At 32.6% G+C, this 24,571-nt stretch overlaps 1 protein-coding gene across 3 annotated transcripts in view; it reads left to right on the forward strand.

Moving 5' to 3' along the window:
- The window catches only part of LOC139526822 (baculoviral IAP repeat-containing protein 3-like), a 34,183-nt gene extending 10,064 nt beyond the window's left edge, over window positions 1–24,119 (forward strand). The window contains exons 5-9 of one of the 3 annotated variants that reach the window (XM_071321972.1): window positions 454–502; window positions 2,435–2,539; window positions 15,808–15,885; window positions 21,632–22,027; window positions 23,661–24,119. In XM_071321972.1, coding sequence (XP_071178073.1) covers window positions 454–502; window positions 2,435–2,539; window positions 15,808–15,885; window positions 21,632–21,996 — 597 coding nt within the window. In that variant the 3' untranslated portion in view covers window positions 21,997–22,027; window positions 23,661–24,119. The remainder of the gene's footprint in view (window positions 1–453; window positions 503–2,434; window positions 2,540–15,807; window positions 15,886–21,631; window positions 22,028–23,660) is intronic. The other 2 variants (XM_071321974.1, XM_071321973.1) reach the window with 2 other exon arrangements.
- Window positions 24,120–24,571: the final 452 nt, after the last annotated feature.

Genomic DNA, 24,571 nt, shown 5'->3' on the forward strand with positions numbered 1-24,571 from the left:
AATAGACAGAAAAAATATTACAGGCATTCCTCAATGAAACATATACAGATTGAAGATATAGGGACATAGAAGCTATATTAGTTTTGGGGTCAAACCAAGAGCACTGTACATGTTGCTAAAAGGGTTATATAGGAAAACAGGTTAATGTATTGAAGCTTGAGTTTCTCTGATTGATTGGAGTGAAACTTATACAGGTAAACGATGTAGAGAGGGGGATACACCTATAGATTGAATTGTGGTGTCAAAAGATCAAGGCCAGTTTTACTTAAAATTGGATACAGGCAAAAACTACTTAATGTTAGTATACATTAACATGAATAAGCATGTTTTCTTGTCCCTACAAGCAACTATTATTTTAAACTGTTGAAATGAAAATGTTGTTCTCAATAAATGTGAAGTCAACCTTCTTTCATCTTTAATCTTGTTCCTTTTATTTTTACAAATGTATATCAGCAGACACTAGACACAAGTAGATTTTTCGAAAGAGAACACACTGTAATGAGTAAGTAATTTAATTTACAGCAATGATTTACAGTGCACAATACTTCTCAAATATAAAGTATAGTGATCAATTATTTTTTTTGGAGCCACAAAATAATATAAGAAACATTGCTGGTATATTATTCACATGCAAACCAATAATTTTACCTCTTTCAATTAATAAACCCCTTAGCTATAGATGGATTACACATATGCTAGGCATGTTCTGCAAATAAAAGGAAATGAATGTCAACATTGAAAGTGAAACAACTTTGTAAATACTAAACCATTAATTTGACTGATTCGATCTTAAAAAAAAATGTAATAAAATTCAGATCAAACTAACACAGGCATGAAATGTGATGGTTTCCACAGAAAATGTGATTAAAGAATTATATACAATTATGGCCAGTAGAAAAGGTGAATATCCGAAATTGTCAACATGAGAAGGTTATTTCAGTGAGGGAGCAGCCCAAAGTGAAATAGATTTTACCGGTTGACAATTTTGGATATATTCATTGCTTCTAAGGGGCCACAATTGTTTGATTATACCGAACTAACATTGGAAAGCCTTTTTAATCATTGAAAAACACATACATGTTCCTTACTTTAGTCTTTAGACTTAACTAACAAACACAAGTCAGAAGTTGACATTTGAAAATACATGTATGATCCTGGTACTTTTGATAACTATTATGTCCAGAATTTCTCTTATGTACAACAAAGGTAGAATCTTTTTTAAAATATTGATGGCTCTGAAAAGGACAGTTTACAAGAGATATCATGGGCGCTTGATGCATGTCCAAAGCCTTATTTTCTCATCTCTGTTTGGACTTTCTGTAACGTGTACGTTGCAATTTTGTTTATTTACGTTTGTGACTTCTTTTGCATGGGAGATAACTAGTTTAAAAATCAAGAGACTATAGCATAATAAGGTATTATAATAATCATGATAATAGGGGTAATTGCCCTTTAAAGAGATTGTTTACCAAATCAATCTTGGGGCATTGAGTTTAAAAAAGTGTCCAGCCTGCTAACCAACATGGTCACCAAAGCTAAACATAGAACATTAGGGTAAAAATGGAAGTATCCTCTTATATATATTGAAAAACCTTAATATATAGATAAAGTTAATCTGACATATCTATTATAATTGATTTATCATGAAACTTCAAAGAATGAATATAGATTGTTACCAAAAAATATTGATATTTTTCCCGTTTGTTATTAGTTTATATTTCTCAATTTGCAATAATTGTTTTATCTCAGTTCTTCAATTGTCAACATTTATTCATGTGGTCAATATTCTTGTTAAAAAAGAGGGACAAAAGATACCAGAAGGACAGTCAAACCCATAAATCGAAAATAATCTGACAAAGCCATGGCTAAAAATTAAAAGGACAAACAGACAAACAATATATAGTACACATGACACAGCATAGAAAACTTTAGAATAAACAACAAACCCCTCAAAAACTAGGGGTGATCTCAGGGTAAGCAGATCCTGCTCCACATGTGGCACCCTTCATGTTGCTTATGAGATAACAAACTGATAAATAGTCTAACTCGGTAGGTCACATTTATGCAAAGGAATGGGATTGTAGTTACGACGTAAGGATCATTTGTCCTCTGGAAATTCTATTGTGACATTGTGTTTAAAGATATGTTTGAAAATTATTGAAAAAGAAGGACAAAGTTTGTCTACATGTCATCAAAAATTCATTAAAAAAGCAGATTCCACCGCATAATCTCTGTGGTAAGCATCATGTTTTAAATTGGAAATTTATCTGTCTTGATTGGAGAAATATACCATCACGAATGAGGCAGCCTGTAGAATTTATATATATGTTTTATACACTAACATGACTTATGGTTGCGGTGTATATTTTTGTTGAGTTTATTAAGACAGCATTAACGAAATTGATTGTTAATATCTAAAACTGTCAATTTTTAGTTGGAAATAATGATGATATTACCGGAGAAGTCAAGGCAAAGATTGAAGCTAAGTTCCAGGAGACTGATGTTGTTCTTGCCTTCAAGAAGTTTATTGAACAAAAAGGTATGTGTTTTGTGATATTTAGAAACTTTCAAAAACGTTTTACTCTGATTTCTTTACTATTCTTTCTGTATGTCCATCCATCAATTCATCAAAACAGTTTTTGTCTCGCTTGACATAGTCAAAAAGTGAGACATAGGTATGCTGTTGTCAGTGTCGATGGCGACGACGGTGTCAACAATGTATTAGTTAGTGATTAGGTCAAGTTAATGGGGAACCACTAGTGGTAAGTCAAAGATATTTGGTATGCACTTGTATTAGTATTGGCACATCTCATTACCATGGAGATTATTTGGCCCCGCCCCATCAGTTATGCATGGTTAATTGACTTGGAAACTTTTGCTTAGTTTTCATGTATTAGTTTGTTATTAAGTCGGTTTATGGGGAACCAATAGTGGTAGGTCAATGATATTTGGTATGCAGTTGTATTAGCTTAAGCACATCTTATTACCGTGGCGATTATTTTACCCTGCCGGGGCCTGCCTCCTCATTTATGGTTTATGGACTTTGAAAATGAATTGGTTTGTGTTTATGGTTTTTTTTATACGACTGCAAAATTTGAAAAAAATTTCGTCGTATATTGCTATCACGTTGGCGTCGTCGTCTGCGTTGTCGTCGTCGTCGTCGTCCGAATACTTTTAGTTTTCGCACTCTAACTTAAGTAAAAGTGAATGGAAATCTATGAAATTTTAACACAAGGTTTATGACCACAAAAGGAAGGTTGGTATTGATTTTGGGAGTTTTGGTCCCAACATCTTAGGAATTAGGGGCCAAAAAGGGCCCAAATAAACATTTTCTTGGTTTTCGCACTATAACTTTAGTTTAAGTTAATAGAAATCTATGAAATTTTGACGCAAGGTTTATGACCACAAAAGAACGGTTGGGATTGATTTTGGGAGTTTTGGTTTCAACAGTTTAGGAATTAGGGGCCAAAAAAGGGCCCAAATAAGCATTATTCTTGGTTTTCGCACAATAACTTTAGTTTAAGTAAATAGAAATCAATGAAATTTAAACACAATGTTAATGACTACAAAAGAAAGGTTGGTATTGATTTTGGGAGTTTAGGTCCCAACAGTTTAGGAATTAGGGGCCAAAAAGGGACCCAAATAAGCATTTTTCTTGGTTTTCGCACCATAACGTTAGTATATATAGTAAATAGAAACCTATGAAATTTAAACACAAGGTTTATGACCATAAAAGGAAGGTTGGTATTGATTTTGGGAGTTTTGGTCCCAACAGAATAAGGGGCCCAAAGGGTCCAAAATTAAACTTTGTTTGATTTCATCAAAATTGAATAATTGGGGTTCTTTGATATGCCGAATCTAACTGTCATGACTGTGTATGTAGATTCTCAACTTTTGGTCCCGTTTTCAAATTGGTCTAATTAAGGTCCAAAGGGTCCAAAATTAAACTTAGTTTGATTTTGACAAAAAATGAATCAGTTAGGTTCTTTGATATGCTGAATCTAAAAATGTACTTAGATTCTTGATTATTGGCCCAGTTTTCAAGTTGGTCCAAATCGGGGTCCAAAATTAAACTTTGTTTGATTTCATCAAAAATTGAATAAATGGGGTTCTTTGATATACCAAATCTAACTGTGTATGTAGATTCTTCATTTTTATGCCCCACCTACGATAGTAGAGGGGCATTATGTTTTCTGGTCAGTGCATCCGTTCGTCCGTCCGTCCGTCCGTTCGTCCGTCCTTCTGTCTGTTCGTTCGTCCGTCTGTCCCGCTTCAGGTTAAAGTTTTTGGTCAAGGTAGTTTTTGATGAAGTTGAAGTCCAATCAACTTGAAACTTAGTATACATGTGCCCTATGATATGATCTTTCTAATTTAAATGCCAAATTAGAGTTTTGACCCTAATTTTACGGTTCACTGAACATAGAAAATGATAGTGCAAATTTCAGGTTAAAGTTTTTGGTCAAGGTAGTTTTTGATAAAGTAGAAGTCCAATCAACTTGAAACTTAGTATACATGTTCCCTTTGATAAGATCATTCTAATTTTAATGCAAAATTAGAGAATTTATTCCAATTTCACGGTCCACTAAACATAGAAAATGATAGTGCGAGTGGGGCATCTGTGTACTGTGGACACATTCTTGTTGGTCCTGTTTTCAAATTGGTCTACACTAAAGTCCAAAGGGTCCAAAATTAAACTTAGTCTGATTTTAACAAAAATTGAAATCTTGGGGCTCTTTGATATGCTGAATCCAAAAATGTACTTAGATTTTTTATTATGGGCCCAGTTTTCAAGTTGGTCCAAATCAGGATCTAAAATTATTATATTAAGTATTGTGCAATAGCAAGTCTTTTCAATTGCACAGTATTGCGCAATGGCAAGAAATATCTAATTGCACAATATTGTGAAATAGCAAATTTTTTTTTAATTAGAGTTATCTTTCTTTGTCCAGAATAGTAAGCAAGAAATATCTAATTGCAAAATATTGTGCAATAGCAAGATTTTTTTTTAATTGGAGTTATCTTTCTTTGTCCAGAATCAACTTAAATCTTTGTTATATACAATATACAATGTATATTCACTTTTTACTACCAACTGATAAATTAAAATAATCTTTACCATTCAGTGATAACAAGCAGTTTTTTTACATCTTAATATTTTATGATGTATTTAAATGAGTAGTTATTGTTGCAAACTCCATTAGAAATTTTAATTGAGATTAGTTTTGGAATAAGGGAAAGGGGGATGTGATTAAAAAATTGGGTTCAATTTTTCTCATTTGAAATTTCATAAATAAAAAAGAAAATTTCTTCAAACATTTTTTTGAGAGGATTAATATTCAACAGCATAGTGAATTGCTCTAAGAGAAAACAAAAATTTTAAGTTCATTAGAACACATTCATTCTGTGTCAGAAACCTATGCTGTGTCCAACTATTTAATCACAATCCAAATTTAGAGCTGAATCCAGCTTGAATGTTGTGTCCATACTTGCCCCAACCGTTCAGGGTTCAACCTCTGCGGTCGTATAAAGCTACGCCCTGTGGAGCATCTGGTTTTAAAGGGAACTACTTATGATAGGTCAATGGTATTTGGTATGCAGTTGTATAAGCATTGGGACATCTAATTTCCATGGAGATTGTTTAGCCATGTACCTTCAGTCATGTTTCATTGACTTTGAATATTTCCAAAACTTACATGTTAAAGTGTTGCTGTATTAATTTCAACATTTTGCATTATCGAAATTACAAAAAAGCGAGACATATCTCTGTGATAACAGTTTATCTACTCACTTTATGCCCCTGCAGATTGGCGCAGGCATTATGGTTTTACCATTGTACGTTCAAATGTTTTTATGTTCCAAAATTTGTTTCTTTTTTTTTCTATCTAGTTAGCCTAGACCATATGTTCTGAAAGTTATACATCACGCTTATAATCAGCACACACAGATCAAGTTAGAATGTGGGTGGCATAACTTTCACTGTTCTTACCTTATGTCCCCAGTGATATTGTTTGCCTTAAATTAGTGGAGAATAAAGGCTTTTTCCCCTGGAGAAGAATCCCAATTTGAAAAAAATGGCTTAAAATTACTCCCAAACGTGTCCGTTATACATCCGTTGGAGGTCTGGAAGATAAATTCACCAACAGACTTCTACCTGACATTTAACGGATAAAACGGATGTTGAACGAATGAGAAACGGACTTCTTCTGGAAGTATAACGGATAAAACGAATGATGAAAGGATCTGAAACGGATAAATGCCAGTTGAAAATTTCGCGTCAGAAATGCCAATTATTGGTATGTCAGATTTCTTAAGGTTCATGAATTCTTATTATTCATAATCAACCTTAGAGTAAGGGCGATTCTTCACAATCAAGCAGCTCTTATTCAGGTCAGACACTGACCTTTTGCGGTATTTTGAAGAATAAACCAAAACCAGTTACACCTAAACATTTTGAATATTTATGCGATGTACATGTATCATTATTGTCGCCTTTAATTTTTCCGTATATATTGTTCATCCGTTTTATCCGGTACGCTTCCCTTAGGTGTCCGTTTTATGTGGTACTCGTCTGTTGGATGTATGTTCGACATCCGTTCTGTTAGGTTCCTTTCTGTTTCTCGTACGTTGCATATCCTGTGTGTGTCAATTAGGCATCCTTTACACGTTCGTTTTATTCGGACAGTACATCAACAGACTCCCAACAGATAACAATTTTGTCAACGGACAACTTTTATTTTCATCTGTTAGGCGTCCATTCGTGCTATCCGGTTAGGTGTGACCGAGGCTGAACCGTGTATTTAGATTCTTAAAGGGATAATTCGCGATTTTTCACTTTTCATCTTATTATGTTCATAATACCATAAAAAAACATATTCACCAAGTTTTATTTCGATATGAAAAGTAATAAAGGAGAAAATTGGGAATTATTAATTTTATTTTATCAAACTTCCTGACTTATGTGACGTAGTTTAAGTCTTTGTGCATGCCGGGAGTGAAACTAATCTCATTTAAGTCTTGTTCATTAACCATCTAATAACGCTTTTTAAAGCGCATCGACGACTTTTGGTGTAGCTATTAACCCAAGAAAAGTAAGTGATAGCCATGCAACTTTTTAAATTAAATTGTAGGATTCAAGTGTGGATTTTTTATACGAATTCTAGTAATTAAAGTAAATAATACAATAGAACATTTTTATGATTTTTTTTCTTCAAACACTTTAAACAAACATATGAAACTGACACGATCGATAGTGTATTAAAAAATACATGTTTGTATTCTGAACTTTTTGCTTCATTCCAGAAAACATTTTCACTTGCTTGTACTGTGGAAATTAAATGTGTATTAATTTGTGACACTTAGTGAATGTTGAATGCGTAGTTAAACTCAAGGTAATTAAAAGATTAGCATTATGTAATTCTAATCTTTTGATCTTCATTCAGTGACACCTACTAAGGCGTCACGGTTCAGCATTTCAGGTGTGAACAACATTTCGTATGAATGATATACGGGAGTCAGTTATAGTTATACACACAGAAATGTAAGAAAAAGAATTAAAATGAATTTACGGGAGAAATAAGGTCGCACAATAACTGGATAGCTGTTGTATATTTTTATATATTTTGCATTAAGCTCACTTTTAAATGAATTATGACTTCTGATTATTTTTGTAACGATAAAATACTGAATTATTTTAATTGAATAAATTTATAAATAAAAATAGCCTTCTAAACACGAGTGTATGAACTAAAAATTGTACCTTTTTAAATTAAAATCGTCAACCTTTAATATTTCAAACAGATTGCAATTATATAATTTAGTCCATCCAAAGCGATCTTTATTTACCTATTTAGGAATTAATGTTCTCATCAAATATTTTAAATCTCACAACGCATGCGTGAATACTTCAGCTATTTGAAAAAAAAGATGTTTTAAAAAATTGACAGGAAATTTAAGGATCCTCTTGGAATGGAATCGAAAAATAACGAATAGAATTTCTTTTCAGGTGTGAAAAACGTCAACCAAATTTATTCATAATCGGGAGCGTCCTTATATTAAAATAGTCTTCTTCTCACAACAAATAATACTTTAGCTATTTGACCAACGATGTTTAAAAAAAAAAAGACAACGAATTTAATGTCATCTTAATTTCCCTATTTTTGAATGTAACTACAATTCTGTTCAACTGGCAAGAATACCCCTAAAGCGGACAAGCAGTTTATTCTTTAAATTGCTGTCAATGAATATCAAGAAAAAAAATAATTCCCGAAATAAATTTGAAACTTTAATACTCAAAAGTTTTCCTAGAAAATATTCACATATATACACAAATATCGAATTCGATGATTACATACTGTTGGCATTCGTGGACAAGTCTATATACAAAACTGTTACCCCAATTTACACAAAATGTATGTTTCTTATGTTTAATGTATACATGTATATATTTTAAATTGCGATATAGCTCCGTAACTTTCTATCCAGGCGTAGAATGAATCGTCGACAAGTGCGTACATTTGTTTTAAATCAATATTTCTGGTATGTTCCAATCTGTCCTTTACTATTGACAACGAGTATATATTACATTTTCCCAAATTAAACCTTGGAAAAAAAAATATGTAAATAGATTTTTATTTTATCAAATCTTTTTTTTTTTGGTATTATTTATATTTTTATAAATAATATTCTTTACACCAGTAATGTTATTTATAAACAAGCGTATGCGTTTAGTAATGACTAGTATATTATATCACTTTCGGACACGCAAGACAGAGATGTATATTATACACCTGATAGTTCAAAATGGAGAGTTATAAGTTATCAGCCGTGTACACTGATCAATACCTACAGAAGTGAAACGATGCATGAACTTGCAAGCCCGACAGGAAATCGCTTGAATACCTGGACGTGTCACCTCACACCCCTCACAATACCTTTGGGAGTAATACCTTTAGTCATGCTGGTGATCAGATAGGGAAGATCCGAATTTATTTGAATAAAATTTATTACTTTAAAGAATTATAAACGAATTAGATTTACGAAAAGAGATTTCACGAAACACTTATTTATGATTTAAACTTTGACTTTTTAACTAATTCCAATATTAACAGTTTAAAAATAACAGACTGCGGTTATTTAAAAAAAATAAGAACATTTTCCGTATCAAGTTAGTTTGTCAGATAAAACAACCGTACGATTGACAAGATATCGACACGCAATTACGACTACATCGGTTACTGTAGTTTTGGTCCTTTGTGGTTTATAGACATATCGGGATTTTTCATCGGGGAAGACGACAAAATAGCGGAACGCAGAGAATTGTTACTCTAAATTTAAAATTGATGGTGATCTCTTATCTAGCGGAATAAAACTTTAATATCTATAAATTTGATCATTTCTATATAGAATGGACATAATATCAATTTTTGATTTTTTTGCGAAGTTTCCCTTTAATTTTTGGTCCAGTTTTCAAATAGGTCTACATTAAGGTCCAAAGGGTCCAAAAATAAACTTAGTTTGATTTTAACAAAAATTGCATTCTTGGGGTTCTTTGATATGCTGAATCTAAACATGTACTTAGTTTTTATATGACCGAAATAATTGAAATTTTTTTGGTCCTAGTTGGCGTCGTAGTCGTCGTTGTCGTCGGCATCCGAAGACTTTTGGTTTTCGCACTATAACTTTAGTATAAGTAAATCGAAATCTATGAAATTTAAACACAAGGTTTATAACCATAAAAGGAAGGTTGGGATTGATTTTTGAAGTTTTGGTCCCAACAGTTTGGGAATTAGTGACCAAAAAGGGCCCAAATAAGCATTTTCTTGGTTTTCGCACTATTACTTTAGTTTAAGTGAATAGAAATCTATGAAATTTAAACACAAGGTTTATGACCACAAAAGGAAGGTTGGGATTGATTTTGGGAGTTTTGGTCCCAACATTTTAGGAATTAGGGACCAAAAAGGGCCCAAATAAGCATTTTCTTGGTTTTCGCACAATCACTTTAGTATAAGTTAATAGAAATCTATGAAATTTAAACACAAGGTTTTTGACCACAAAAGGAAGGTTGGCATTGATTTTTGGAGTTGAGGTCTGAACAGTTTAGGAATTAGGGGCCAAAAAGGGGCCCAAGTAAGCATTATTCTTGGTTTTCGCACCATAACTTTAGTATAAGTAAATAGAAATCTATGAAATTTAAACACAAGGTTTATGACCACTAAAGGAAGGTCGGTTTTGATTTTGGGAGTTTTGGTCCCAACAGTTTAGGAATAAGGGGTCCAAAGGGTTCAAAATTAAACTTTGTTTGATTTCATCAAAAATTGAATAATTTGGGTTCTTTGATATGCCGAATCTAACTGTGTATGTAGATTCTTAATTTTTGGTCCCGTTTTCAAATTGGTCTACATTAAGGTCCAAAGGGTCCAAAATTAAACTTAGTTTGATTTTAACAAAAATTGAATCCTTGGGGTTTTTTGATATGCTGAATCTAAAAATGTACTTAGATTTTCGATTTTTGGCCCAGTTTTCAAGTTGGTCCAAATCAGCAAAATTAAACTTTGTTTGATTTCATAAAAAATTGAATAATTGGGGTTCTTTGATATGCCAAATCTAACTGTGTATGTAGATTCTTAATTTTTAGTCCCGTTTTCAAATTGGTCTACATTTAAGTCCAAAGGGTCCAAAATTAAACTAAGTATGATGTTAACAAAAATTGAATTCTTGGTTTTTTTTGATATGCTGAATCTAAACATGTACTTAGATTTTTGATTATGGGCCCAGTTTTCAAGTTGGTTCAAATCAGGATCCAAAATTATTATATTAAGTATCGTGCAATAGCAAGAAATTTTCAATTGCACAGTATTCAGCAATAGCAAGAAATCTTCAATTGCACAGTATTGTGCAATAAATATTTTCAATTGCACAGTATTGCGCAATAGCAAGAAATATCTTATTGCACAATATTGTGCAATAGCAAGAAATTTTCAATTGATTGGAGTTATCTTTCTTTGTCCAGAATAGTAGTTGAATCAACTTAAATCATTGTTTTATACAATATACAATGTATATTCACTTTTACTACCAACTGATAAATTAAAACAATCTTTACCATTCAGTGATAACAAGCACCTTTTGTTACATTTTAATATTTTATGATGTATTTAAATGAGTAGTAATTGTTGCAAACTCCATTAGAAATTTGAATTGAGATCAGTTTTGGAAAAAGTAAAGGGGGATGTGAAAAAAAGGGGGGGTTAAATTTTTCTCATTTTACAATGTTTTAGATTTCATAAATAAAAAGAAAATTTCTTCAAACATTTTTTTGAAAAGATTTAATATTCAACAGCATAGTGAATTGCACAAAGGCAAACAAAATATTTTAAGTTCATTAGAACACATTCATTCTGTGTCAGAAACCTATGCTGTGTCCAACTATTTAATCACAATCCAAATTTAGAGCTGAATCCAGCTTGAATGTTGTGTCCATACTTGCCCCAACCGTTCAGGGTTCAACCTCTGCGGTCGTATAAAGCTACGCCCTGTGGAGCATCTGGTTTTAAAGGGAACTACTTATGATAGGTCAATGGTATTTGGTATGCAGTTGTATAAGCATTGGGACATCTAATTTCCATGGAGATTGTTTAGCCATGTACCTTCAGTCATGTTTCATTGACTTTGAATATTTCCAAAACTTACATGTTAAAGTGTTGCTGTATTAATTTCAACATTTTGCATTATCGAAATTACAAAAAAGCGAGACATATCTCTGTGATAACAGTTTATCTACTCACTTTATGCCCCTGCAGATTGGCGCAGGCATTATGGTTTTACCATTGTACGTTCAAATGTTTTTATGTTCCAAAATTTGTTTCTTTTTTTTTCTATCTAGTTAGCCTAGACCATATGTTCTGAAAGTTATACATCACGCTTATAATCAGCACACACAGATCAAGTTAGAATGTGGGTGGCATAACTTTCACTGTTCTTACCTTATGTCCCCAGTGATATTGTTTGCCTTAAATTAGTGGAGAATAAAGGCTTTTTCCCCTGGAGAAGAATCCCAATTTGAAAAAAATGGCTTAAAATTACTCCCAAACGTGTCCGTTATACATCCGTTGGAGGTCTGGAAGATAAATTCACCAACAGACTTCTACCTGACATTTAACGGATAAAACGGATGTTGAACGAATGAGAAACGGACTTCTTCTGGAAGTATAACGGATAAAACGAATGATGAAAGGATCTGAAACGGATAAATGCCAGTTGAAAATTTCGCGTCAGAAATGCCAATTATTGGTATGTCAGATTTCTTAAGGTTCATGAATTCTTATTATTCATAATCAACCTTAGAGTAAGGGCGATTCTTCACAATCAAGCAGCTCTTATTCAGGTCAGACACTGACCTTTTGCGGTATTTTGAAGAATAAACCAAAACCAGTTACACCTAAACATTTTGAATATTTATGCGATGTACATGTATCATTATTGTCGCCTTTAATTTTTCCGTATATATTGTTCATCCGTTTTATCCGGTACGCTTCCCTTAGGTGTCCGTTTTATGCGGTACTCGTCTGTTGGATGTATGTTCGACATCCGTTCTGTTAGGTTCCTTTCTGTTTCTCGTACGTTGCATATCCTGTGTGTGTCAATTAGGCATCCGTTACACGTTCGTTTTATTCGGACAGTACATCAACAGACTCCCAACAGATAACAATTTTGTCAACGGACAACTTTTATTTTCATCTGTTAGGCGTCCATTCGTGCTATCCGGTAAGGTGTGACCGAGGCTGAACCGTGTATTTAGATTCTTAATTTTTGGTCCAGTTTTCAAATAGGTCTACATTAAGGTCCAAAGGGTCCAAAAATAAACTTAGTTTGATTTTAACAAAAATTGAATTCTTGGGGTTCTTTGATATGCTGAATCTAAACATGTACTTAGTTTTTATACGACCGAAATAATTGAAATTTTTTTGGTCCTATATTGGTATTACGTTGGCGTCGTAGTCGTCGTTGTCGTCGTCATTGTCGTCGGCATCCGAAGACTTTTGGTTTTCGCACTATAACTTTAGTATAAGTAAATCGAAATCTATGAAATTTAAACACAAGGTTTATAACCATAAAAGGAAGGTTGGGATTGATTTTTGAAGTTTTGGTCCCAACAGTTTGGGAATTAGTGACCAAAAAGGGCCCAAATAAGCATTTTCTTGGTTTTCGCACTATAACTTTAGTTTAAGTGAATAGAAATCTATGAAATTTAAACACAAGGTTTATGACCACAAAAGGAAGGTTGGGATTGATTTTGGGAGTTTTGGTCCCAACATTTTAGGAATTAGGGACCAAAAAGGGCCCAAATAAGCATTTTCTTGGTTTTCGCACAATCACTTTAGTATAAGTTAATAGAAATCTATGAAATTTAAACACAAGGTTTTTGACCACAAAAGGAAGGTTGACATTGATTTTTGGAGTTGAGGTCTGAACAGTTTAGGAATTAGGGGCCAAAAAGGGGCCCAAGTAAGCATTATTCTTGGTTTTCGCACCATAACTTTAGTATAAGTAAATAGAAATCTATGAAATTTAAACACAAGGTTTATGACCTCTAAAGGAAGGTCGGTTTTGATTTTGGGAGTTTTGGTCCCAACAGTTTAGGAATAAGGGGTCCAAAGGGTTCAAAATTAAACTTTGTTTGATTTCATCAAAAATTGAATAATTTGGGTTCTTTGATATGCCGATTCTAACTGTGTATGTAGATTCTTAATTTTTGGTCCCATTTTCAAATTGGTCTACATTAAGGTCCAAAGGGTCCAAAATTAAACTTAGTTTGATTTTAACAAAAATTGAATCCTTGGGGTTTTTTGATATGCTGAATCTAAAAATGTACTTAGATTTTCGATTTTTGGCCCAGTTTTCAAGTTGGTCCAAATCAGGGTCCAAAATTAAACTTTGTTTGATTTCATAAAAAATTGAATAATTGGGGTTCTTTGATATGCCAAATCTAACTGTGTATGTAGATTCTTAATTTTTAGTCCCGTTTTCAAATTGGTCTACATTTAAGTCCAAAGGGTCCAAAATTAAACTAAGTATGATGTTAACAAAAATTGAATTCTTGGTTTTTTTTGATATGCTGAATCTAAACATGTACTTAGATTTTTGATTATGGGCCCAGTTTTCAAGTTGGTTCAAATCAGGATCCAAAATTATTATATTAAGTATCGTGCAATAGCAAGAAATTTTCAATTGCACAGTATTCAGCAATAGCAAGAAATCTTCAATTGCACAGTATTGTGCAATAAATATTTTCAATTGCACAGTATTGCGCAATAGCAAGAAATATCTTATTGCACAATATTGTGCAATAGCAAGAAATTTTCAATTGATTGGAGTTATCTTTCTTTGTCCAGAATAGTAGTTGAATCAACTTAAATCATTGTTTTATACAATATACAATGTATATTCACTTTTACTACCAACTGATAAATTAAAACAATCTTTACCATTCAGTGATAACAAGCACCTTTTGTTACATTTTAATATTTTATGATGTATTTAAATGAGTAGTAATTGTTGCAAACTCCATTAGAAATTTGAATTGAGATCAGTTTTGGAAAAAGTAAAGGGGGATGTGAAAAAAAGGGGGGGTTAAATTTTTCTCATTTTACAATGTTTTAGATTTCATAAATAAAAAGAAAATTTCTTCAAACATTTTTTTGAGAAGATTTAATATTCAACAGCATAGTGAATTGCACAAAGGCAAACAAAATATTTTAAGTTCATTAGACCACATTCATTCTGTGTCCGAAACCTATGCTGTGTCAACTATTTAATCACAATCCAAATTAAGAGCTGAATCCAGCTTGAATGTTGTGTCCATACTTGCCCCAACCGTTCAGGGTTCAACCTCTGCTGTCGTATAAAGCTGCGCCCTGTGGAGCATCTGGTTTATTATTTGCCCAGTTTTGCAGTTGGTCCAAATCGTGGTCCAAAATTATACTTTGATTTCAACAAAAATTGAATCCTTGGGGTTCTTTAATATGCTGAATCTAAACATGTACTTATAATTGTTATTATGGGCCCAGTTTTCATGTTGGTCCAAATCGTGGTCCAAATTAAACTTTGTTTGATATCAACCAAAATTGAATCCTTGGGGTTCTTTGATATGCTGAATCTAATCCTCTATATAGATTTTTGTTTATAGGCCCAGTTTTAAAGTTGGTCCGAATTGCGGTCCAAAATTAAACTTTGTTTGATTTCAAAAAAAATTGTATATATGGGGTTCTTTGTTATATGCTTAATCTAACCATGTATTTAGATTTTTGATGTTTGGGCCAGGTTATCAGATTGGTCCACATTGAGGTCTAAAGCGTGCAAAATTGAACTTTATTTGATTTCATCAAAAATTGAATTATTGGGGTTCTGTGATATGCTGAATCTAACCATGTATTTAGATTTTGGATATTGGACCATAATAAGTATTGTCCAATTTAAAATTTAAAGTTTTTAAGTTTAAGTTCTTAGACCACATTCATTATGTGTCAGAAACCTGTGTTGTGTCAACTATTTAATCACAATCCAAATTCAGAGCTGTATCAAACTTGAATATTGTGTCCATACTTGCCCCAATGTTCAGGGTTCAAACTCTGCATTCCTATAAAGCTGCGCCCTGCGGAGCATCTGGATCCTGTATCGGCTCAATTTATGATACTGTAATATATATAGGACCACTATATTTTACAGACAGGTCAGACACACATGTTGCTTACAGTCAATCAGGACAGTAGAATTTTGTTGAATTATAATATAATTGATTAATCATTTCAGTTAGAAGACCATTTCTGGTGGAGTTCTATGAATTTATAAACAGTTGGGAAGGTATGCCTTCAAGAAAAAAGTCTTTTGGTAAATAATATTGCAAATCTTTTAGACCACATAGATTATTTTTTTGGTTAATTGGTTGCAAATATTTTGATAATTAAAAGAAATAGTGTAAATTAAATGGGAGATTTATGGAAAAGAAATTGTATGTGAGGGATACCATTCAAAAAAATATATTTTTGTGGCCTAATGCAATGTTATACTTTAAACATATATAAGCTATCACAAATTTCTTTGCTACCACAAATTTTGTTGCTTAAATGGAACTTAGAATTCCAATTCAGCTAGTTGGAATCGTTCTGTCACCTATATAACGTGAGATAATTATTTTACACTTTACCTTTATTGAAATGCATCATAGAAATAGACCTTCTTCAAATAAATATCAGTTCATCTGTTAACCTATTTGAGGTTGATAAATCTCTATGCAAATAAAATTGAGAATGGTAATCAGGAATATGGCAAAGAGACTACAACCCTACCTAGGAGAAGTCAGTAACTATTTGAAAATAAAGTTGATTTAAGAACCCTGCAAAACAGAACAAATTTAATCTTTTATATTGTATTTGAATATTCTAAAATCGATCAGAGTTCTATACATGTACATGTTTACTTGCATTTGCATATATATAAAAGACAACATACTATCTGACGCAGCTCATATTTTATAAAAGATAGATTTTTATCCTGATTTATTGAAAGAGTGTGCAGTACTGTGCTGGTTTACCTCAATCTATTCTTTTGGTAATTGTTTGCTCATCCTTGCATTTATTTGAGTTTTTGACATCATTCAGCATCTGATATGACCTGCATCATCAATGCTAATAGCAGGGAATGACTTTATATTTGGTTAGGTCATTTTGCTTTATCAGGATTTTAACCTATTTTTGGAAAATGACGCGTCAGCGGCATTGTTCCAATACCATTGACCAGAACAACAGGAAGTTGATTATTGCCTCCGCCTACCACACTCCCTTTCATATTTACTATTTTACAAACTAACTGGTATCTGCTTGTATTCCGCTACACTTGAACAAAGTGTTGTAGTTGTACGGGAACCAGTTTACATACTTTATTTTATTTACAACAAAAATGTTGACCTGTCCATAGAAAGGTTTGTTTTGACCGCGGTTTTATTCTCCAAAATTGGACCTCCCAGAGGGGGTGCAGACTATAGAGTACACTGAATAAGCAAGAAATAAGAGAACAAGTTCAATTCCACGGCCAGGTGGTTTGTTTACGTTCCGCCTCTTTGTTATTGATTTTGTAGAGAACTCTCTCATCATTATTTCAAACTAATAATTTGAACTCATCCATATTAATAAGTTATTTCTATTTAATATCAAATTAAAACTGATAAATATAAAAACTAAACCTGTCATTACAAATTTCTCGTTTCTTTTCAATGCATTTGAAATAAACTGGTATCTGCTTGATTTAAAGATTCAAACATATTAAAAAAAGACAACCGTAAACCAGCTTAGAATTTGTAAACTACAAAACATAATCGGTTTTTAACCGGATTTTTGTGACAAAAATGTCGGTTATTGATTTGGGGATGTACGGCGGGCGGCCGGGCACTGAGTCAGTCGGGCGGGCGGCAACTAAATGTTGTCCGTGCATTTACTCATGAACCGTTCAACCAAAGCTTTTTAAATTTTAATATGTTGTTACTGACAACAAAATGAAGGTCAAGTTCAATAATGACGATTTTGACTTTTACGGTTCAGGAGTTATGGTTCTTGGAAGATTGAAAAATGGCATTTCCAGTCGTGTCCGTGCATTTACTCATGAACTGTTCAACCAAAGCTTCCCTAATTTTAATATGTTGTAACTGATGACAAAATGGAGGTCAAGTTCAATAATGACGATTTTGACTTTTACCGTTCAGAAGTTATGGTTCTTGGAAGATTGAAAAATGGCATTTCCAGTTGTGTCCGTGCATTTACGCATGAACTGTTCAACCAAAGCTTTTCAAATTTTAATATGTTGTTACTGATGACAAAATGAAGGTCAAGTTAAATAATGTTGATTTTGACTTTTACCGTTCAGGAGTTATGGTTCTTGAAAGATCGAAAAATGGAGTTTCCATTCATGTTGTTGCATTTACTCATGAACCATTCAACCTAAGCATTTCAAATTTTAATATGTTGATACTGATGACAAAATTGAGGTCAAATTTGATATTGACAATTTTCACTTTCACCGTTCATCAGTTATGGTTTTTAGCTCACCTGACCTGAAAGGTCAAGTGAGCTTTTCTCATCACTTGGCGTCCGTCGTCCGTCGTCCTGCGTCCGTCGTCCGTCGTCTGTAAACTTTTACAAAAATCTTCTCCTCTAAAACTACTGGGCCAAATTCTACCAAACTTGGCTACAATCATCCTTGGGATATCTAGTTTAAAAAATGTGTGGCGTGACCCGTCAAACCAACCAAGATGGCCGCCATGGCTAAAAATAGAACATAGGGGTAAAATGCAGTTTTTGGCTTATAACTCAAAAACCAAAGCATTTAGAGCAAATCTGACGTGGGTTAAAATTGTTTATCAGGTGAAGATCTATCTGCCCTGAAATTTTCAGACGAATCGGATAACCTGTTGTTGGGTTGCTGCCCCTGAAATGGTTATTTTAAGGAAATTTTGCAGTTTTTGGTTATTATCTTGAATACTATTATAGATAGAGATAAACTGTAAACAGCAATAATGTTCAGCAGAGTAAGACCTACAAATAAGTCAACATGACCAAAATTGCCAGTCGACCCCTTAAGGAGTTATTGTCCTTTATAGTCAATTTTTAACAACTTTTCATCATTTTTTGTAACTTTTCTAAAAATCTTCTTCTCTAAAACTACTTTGCCAAATTTAATCAAACTTGGCGACAATTATCATTGTGGTTTATAGTTTAAAAAATGTGTCCGATGACCCAGCCTACCAAACAAAATGGCCGACATGGCTAAAATTAGAACATAGTGGTAAAATGCAGTTTTTGCTTTATATCTTTGAAACCAAGACATTTAGGGCAAATCTTTCAAGATTTTAATGTCCATCAGAATAAGATATATCCCCTCACAAATTTTCAGTTGAATCGGACAACCTGTTGTTGGGTTGCTGCCCTTAAATTGGTTATTTTAAGAAAATTTTGCAGTTTTTGGTTATTATCTTGAATACTATTATAGATAGAGATAAACTGTAAACAGCAATAATGTTCAGCAAAGTAAGATCTACAAATAAGTCAGCATGATCAAAATTGTTAGAGGACCCCCTAAGGAGTTATTGCCCTTTAGAGTCAATATTAAACAACTTTTCCTCATTTTTGTAACTTGTATAAAAATCTTTTCTAAAACTACTTGGCCAAATTTAACCAAACTTGGCCACAATCATAATACTAGGGTATCTATTTTTAAAAAGAGTGTCTAATGACCCCGCCTACCAACAAAGATGGCCGACATCAGTAAACACATTAACAGGTGAGCGACACAGGCTCTTGAGAGCCTCTAGTTGTGATATTGGCTAGACACAAATAAATGTAAATAAATCCGGTTTGCTGTCCTTGTGACAGCCTCTTGTTATTGTTCATTCCGTTTTGGTGTTTTATACAGACTTATATGGTTTGTATAAGCTTAAAGACCCTTCAAACATTAATGTGATAGGTATATTAAAGACTGTTTTACAAAAGGATGGAACTGTTTTACTTTCAAAGTCGTATTATAGTGATATCTGTCATGTACATATTTCGACTCTCATCGGTTAATTATACCCCTGCTTTGAAAAAAAGGAGGGTATACTGTTTTACCTCTGTCTGTCCTTCCGTCAGTCCGTCAGTCAGTCCGTCCGTCCCATGAATATTTTTTTCGTCACATTTTTCTCAGGAACTACACTACCAGGATTTCTGAAATTTGGTTTCAGGCTTAATATAAGTCAGCTATACCGTGTGATGCGTTTTCAGAGTCATTACTCAACAACTTCCTGTTTACCCTATACTTGTTTGATTTTACACATGGTAGCCAAGTTGAAAATTTTTCGTCACATTTTTCTCAGGAACTACAATACAAGGATTTCTGACATTTGGTTTAAGGGTTAATATAAGTCAGCTATACAGTGTGATGCATTTTCAGATTCATCACTCGACAACTTCCTGTTTACTGAACACTTGCATATTTTTACACAATTAATATTATCCACTTGCGGCGGGGGTATCATCAGTGGGCAGTAGGTCGCAGTTTCACTTGTTTCTTCTTTTACACATGCTTTTTAAACTTCCTGATGAAACATCGCAAGTTTCAAAATTGTTTTTCAAGTGAATTAAACTTATTTTAACAATCATGAAGCGTTCTAGAATCATTTTCAAGCAGTTTCTACTTCTGTTTTATGATCGAAAACAGGTTTTCTCAAGAAAATAGTGCAAACAATTGCAGAGGATTTGAAATGTACAAGTCAAATCGGCATCTAGTCAAATCGGCACCTATTTGAATTCAATAATATTTGATATAATATTTTCTATTCAATTAATTAATAACTTTTACCAAGTACATAGTTAATATGTTGTTGTGTATAAAGGTAAACAACGAAGCCCTTACCCAAGCTGTTGTTTTAACAATGAGACAATTAGAAAAATAAAATGGAAAACTATGAGTCCCTTTCAATAAATCAAACTTTCATGCCAAATCATTAGCAAATTTAAGGTGTTTTTTTTCAGGAAAGTTTAAACAGCATTAAACCAACAATCCTGTAAAATGCACAACTGGTTAAAAAATGCATAAAAAAATATCCAATACCTTTAATTCCTAAATATACTTCATATATATAATTAAAAATACACATTTAGTTGAGAAAAATAAATATATACAAAATGTACATGAACGCCCAAAAATGTGAAAGTTAATATTTTTGGACAATCCCTTCCTTAGGTTTTTAACTCTTTTTGCTTAAATACTGAAAAAAATTCTGGCAACCTCTTTCTTATTTTAACTTTTTTTGCTCAAAATACTGTTAAAAATATTTATTTAAAATGGGTGATGAATTGACTATATCAGGTGTCAATTTAACCAGGTGCTGATTTGACTATACCATGTATACCGGATGCCGATTTGACCAGGTGCCGGTCTGACTAGAATTCTTTGAAATTACCTGAGTTTAATTAGACATTGATAACAGTAACAAAAAGATTATTTACCTAAAATTTTGTGGGAGAAGGGGGTTTTGGACTATATACCAGTGAGAAATATACAAGCCTTTCTATGGTATTTATTTGTACAATTCAGGTAGTCTTGACCTATTCATTTGTCTTTAAAAAAAACAGCCAGTTGTCATCTTCACTTCACACACACACATATACGAATATCAATTATATGCTTAGGATACATGTTGCATTGTTAAACTAATTACAGTATGTGAAAATCAAGACTTGCATAAAAGATATACCAATATTAGAGACAGTGGCGTCATTTTTCCTCAGAGCTTTCAGCCCTCTGATTTTTCATTTTTGGTCAAATCTTGGGTGGGTAAACAGGTTTAATGATCAGCAAGACATAATTAACAAATATATATTTTTTAAAATTGTTTAAAATACAAATACATTAAGGTGAGCAACACATACTCATTAGAATCTCTAGTTCAATTTTTAAAGTAAATAAAGATAAATAAAGGTAACAGTAATATGCCACTGTTTGAAACTATTGTTTGAAGGTCAAAATAATGAAGTACACATAACAAAAAAAGAGAATGTTAAAAGAAAACAATTATTTTGTTATTATACATTATATTTTCTTGCAGATACACTTATAAATGAGAATATCAAGTACAGACAGGAAAGTCGAGGTGTCAGAGATGAAAACAGAGCTGTGAAAGATGAAATTAGAGTTGTTAAAGATGAAATTAGGGTTGTTAAAGATGAAAATAGGGTTGTTAAAGATGAAATTAGGGTTGTTAAAGATGAAATTAGGGTTGTTAAAGATGAAAATAGGGTTGTTAAAGATGAAATTAGAGTTGTTAAAGATGAAAATAGAACTGTGAACAATGATAAAAGTGCCGTTGAAGAAGAAAACAGGATTCTGAGAGATGGAAAGACAGCTCTTGAAGAAGAAGTTAGTAGGCTTCGGCAACGTATTGCCCAACTTGAGGGAGTTCCATTATCATGATATAATCATTTGTAATGATATTTCTAAAATGGTAAGTTACATACTATATATATATTGAAATATTAGGCATACTATGAAAATGCATGATTGTTGGAGACTGATTTGTATGTGAAAGGAGTAGGTCCGGTAAGGACCGATTTTGGCCTCAAATTTCAAGTTCATCTGACGAAAGATTTTGACCACTTTTTAAACACTTAAGTGTCTATTTTATTTGAAATTAGTTTATGTGAAAGATTTTAACAGATTTAGTCATTAAAACCGATCCGATTCAAGCTCAAATATGAAAAATCTACCTAATATGCCGAAAATTGTCACTTTTCAGATGGTTTTTGGTAAAAATGAAAGTGGCCGCATCCGTGTTCATCCTCAACCTTTATATATGTTATGTATTATCATAAAATACAACTTACATTTCAATATTAAGGATGAACACGAATGCGGCCACTTTCGTTTTACACGAAAACCGTCTAAAATTAAAATGCTAGAATTATGAGGATTTCAGTAATTTAGCATGACTTAATGGTGCTAGCACCGGACATATGTGCATTGTATTGTCAAAAACAGCCCATATTTATGTAGCAGAAGCATTCTACTGTCCAATAAATAACTAAAGGTTTACATTTTAACAATTTTGTAAAACTGCTATATTTTGGGGCCAAAAAGGGGTCTTACTGAACCTACTCCTTTTATAGATCAAATCAAAAGATCAAAATTTATTGACATAATTATATAACATTGTTCTTGACTACACCAGCTATATCCAATACACAAACCAAATTCTAAAATATGACTCATAATCTAAGGGACAAAAATGATATTAGGAAGTGCTTAAAATATTTTATTTTGCATTTGTTTTTAGCCAGATCATCATAAGAGTATTGTTAACCTGTCATCAAAGGCTGTTAGCAAGTCTAGTTATGGCTTGATTCAGCTGTCTATCCATCTGTCTGTCTGTTTGTGCATTCCAAAACTTGTTTCTGTTCTCTAATATTAGTAGGCCTCAACTAAATGTTATAAGACTTGTACATATTACCACCAAACAGATCAAGTTCTTTGTTGAGTTTGATATTTTTGCACCATGACTTTCGATTGTTGCAAATGTTTTGAAACTTATACACAATGCTTATCACCACCAAAAACAGATCAAGCTTAAATGTGGATGGCGTCACTTTATTGAATCGTAACCCGTTATAAACATATAAATGGAAATATTGCTTAATTTGCATTTACCACATTCTCACTTTTCTTTGCTTCAAACCAAATGTTATGAAACCTATACATTTTGCTTATTACATCCTACATGCACCAAACACATCTTTGCTAGCCAAGGGTTACGATCCTCTTCCCTTCTCTCCACCCTTGGCAGATTGAGCCAACATGTGTTATTACAATGTTGCGCCATCTATCGGGAGATTAAAGTCACGCCCATTCCGAATACATTATTCTTAAACAATGATAGCACTTGAACTCTTCAATTTGGAGGTAAAAACAAGGAAGCGTCTAGATTCTACAAGGAAACGAAAATATATGTTTTCATTCATGCATTTGTGCAAGCAACATACATAGGAAATTATATTAGCTGAAATTACTTTCAATCTAATTCAGTTCCGTTAAACATTTTTGTCAAGCGGTTGAAATTACATTTTTATTATTTTGTTTTACAGGTTGAATAATAGATACCTTACTCGGATAGAAATGGCAGCTTTTTACCATTGACCATTTCTACTTAGGCAGCAACTAAGCCTTTTATGTTTAACTGTAGATATATCTTTAAACATTTCCAGAATTACATTATATTATATCATGTTATATACGAATGCTAAGATGTATTTAAACAATTTTGTTGTTGAATTTGTTTTCATTTCATATTTGCATTGACTTTAATTAAGCTTTGAAAGCCTACAGTTAAACAAAAAGGTCTCATTCATTGAATCTCTCATTTCATTTTGTTGTTTTCTTGCATTATCATGATTATGGTAGATTATGATTGTACATAATAAGGCTACTTAAAAGACAGATTTTCTTCATATTTGTATTTAACAATGCATGTAACATATGACCAGTGTAAACTATAGGTATCATCTGACATCTGTCTAATGGTCCTGGCAACTTAATTTGGCAGACTGTGGGGGGGGGGGGGGGGATCTTGATGAATAATTAGGTTGTGTCTTGTCTAAAATATGCATGAATTGCTGATACATTATAACAAGTCCATGTTGATTGTTTCTTAAAGAATGTTTGTAATTTTGATAAATGTTTTAATATAGTATATAAAAAATATAAGAATTTGGGTAAATTCAGTGAACATAAATTTGTCAGCTAATGTCTCTTTAAGGATCATGTGGTAAAAGTAACAATACTTTCAAGTAATGTTTCATCTTTTTAGATTAACAGAAACGTGTATACCTCTTAGTGTGTTATATTTTTCATCTTGTAGATCAATTGGATATTTTTTTTTATCTTAAACATTGTAGAACAATTGTTTTAATCACTTTAATTTTTCAATTCACTTACATGTTTTGACATACAATCTTTCAAAGTATATATCACAAATAATTTGTGCAATAATGCATTT

Source organism: Mytilus edulis, chromosome 6, assembly GCF_963676685.1.
Source record: "Mytilus edulis chromosome 6, xbMytEdul2.2, whole genome shotgun sequence".
Lineage (NCBI taxonomy): Eukaryota > Metazoa > Mollusca > Bivalvia > Mytilida > Mytilidae > Mytilus > Mytilus edulis.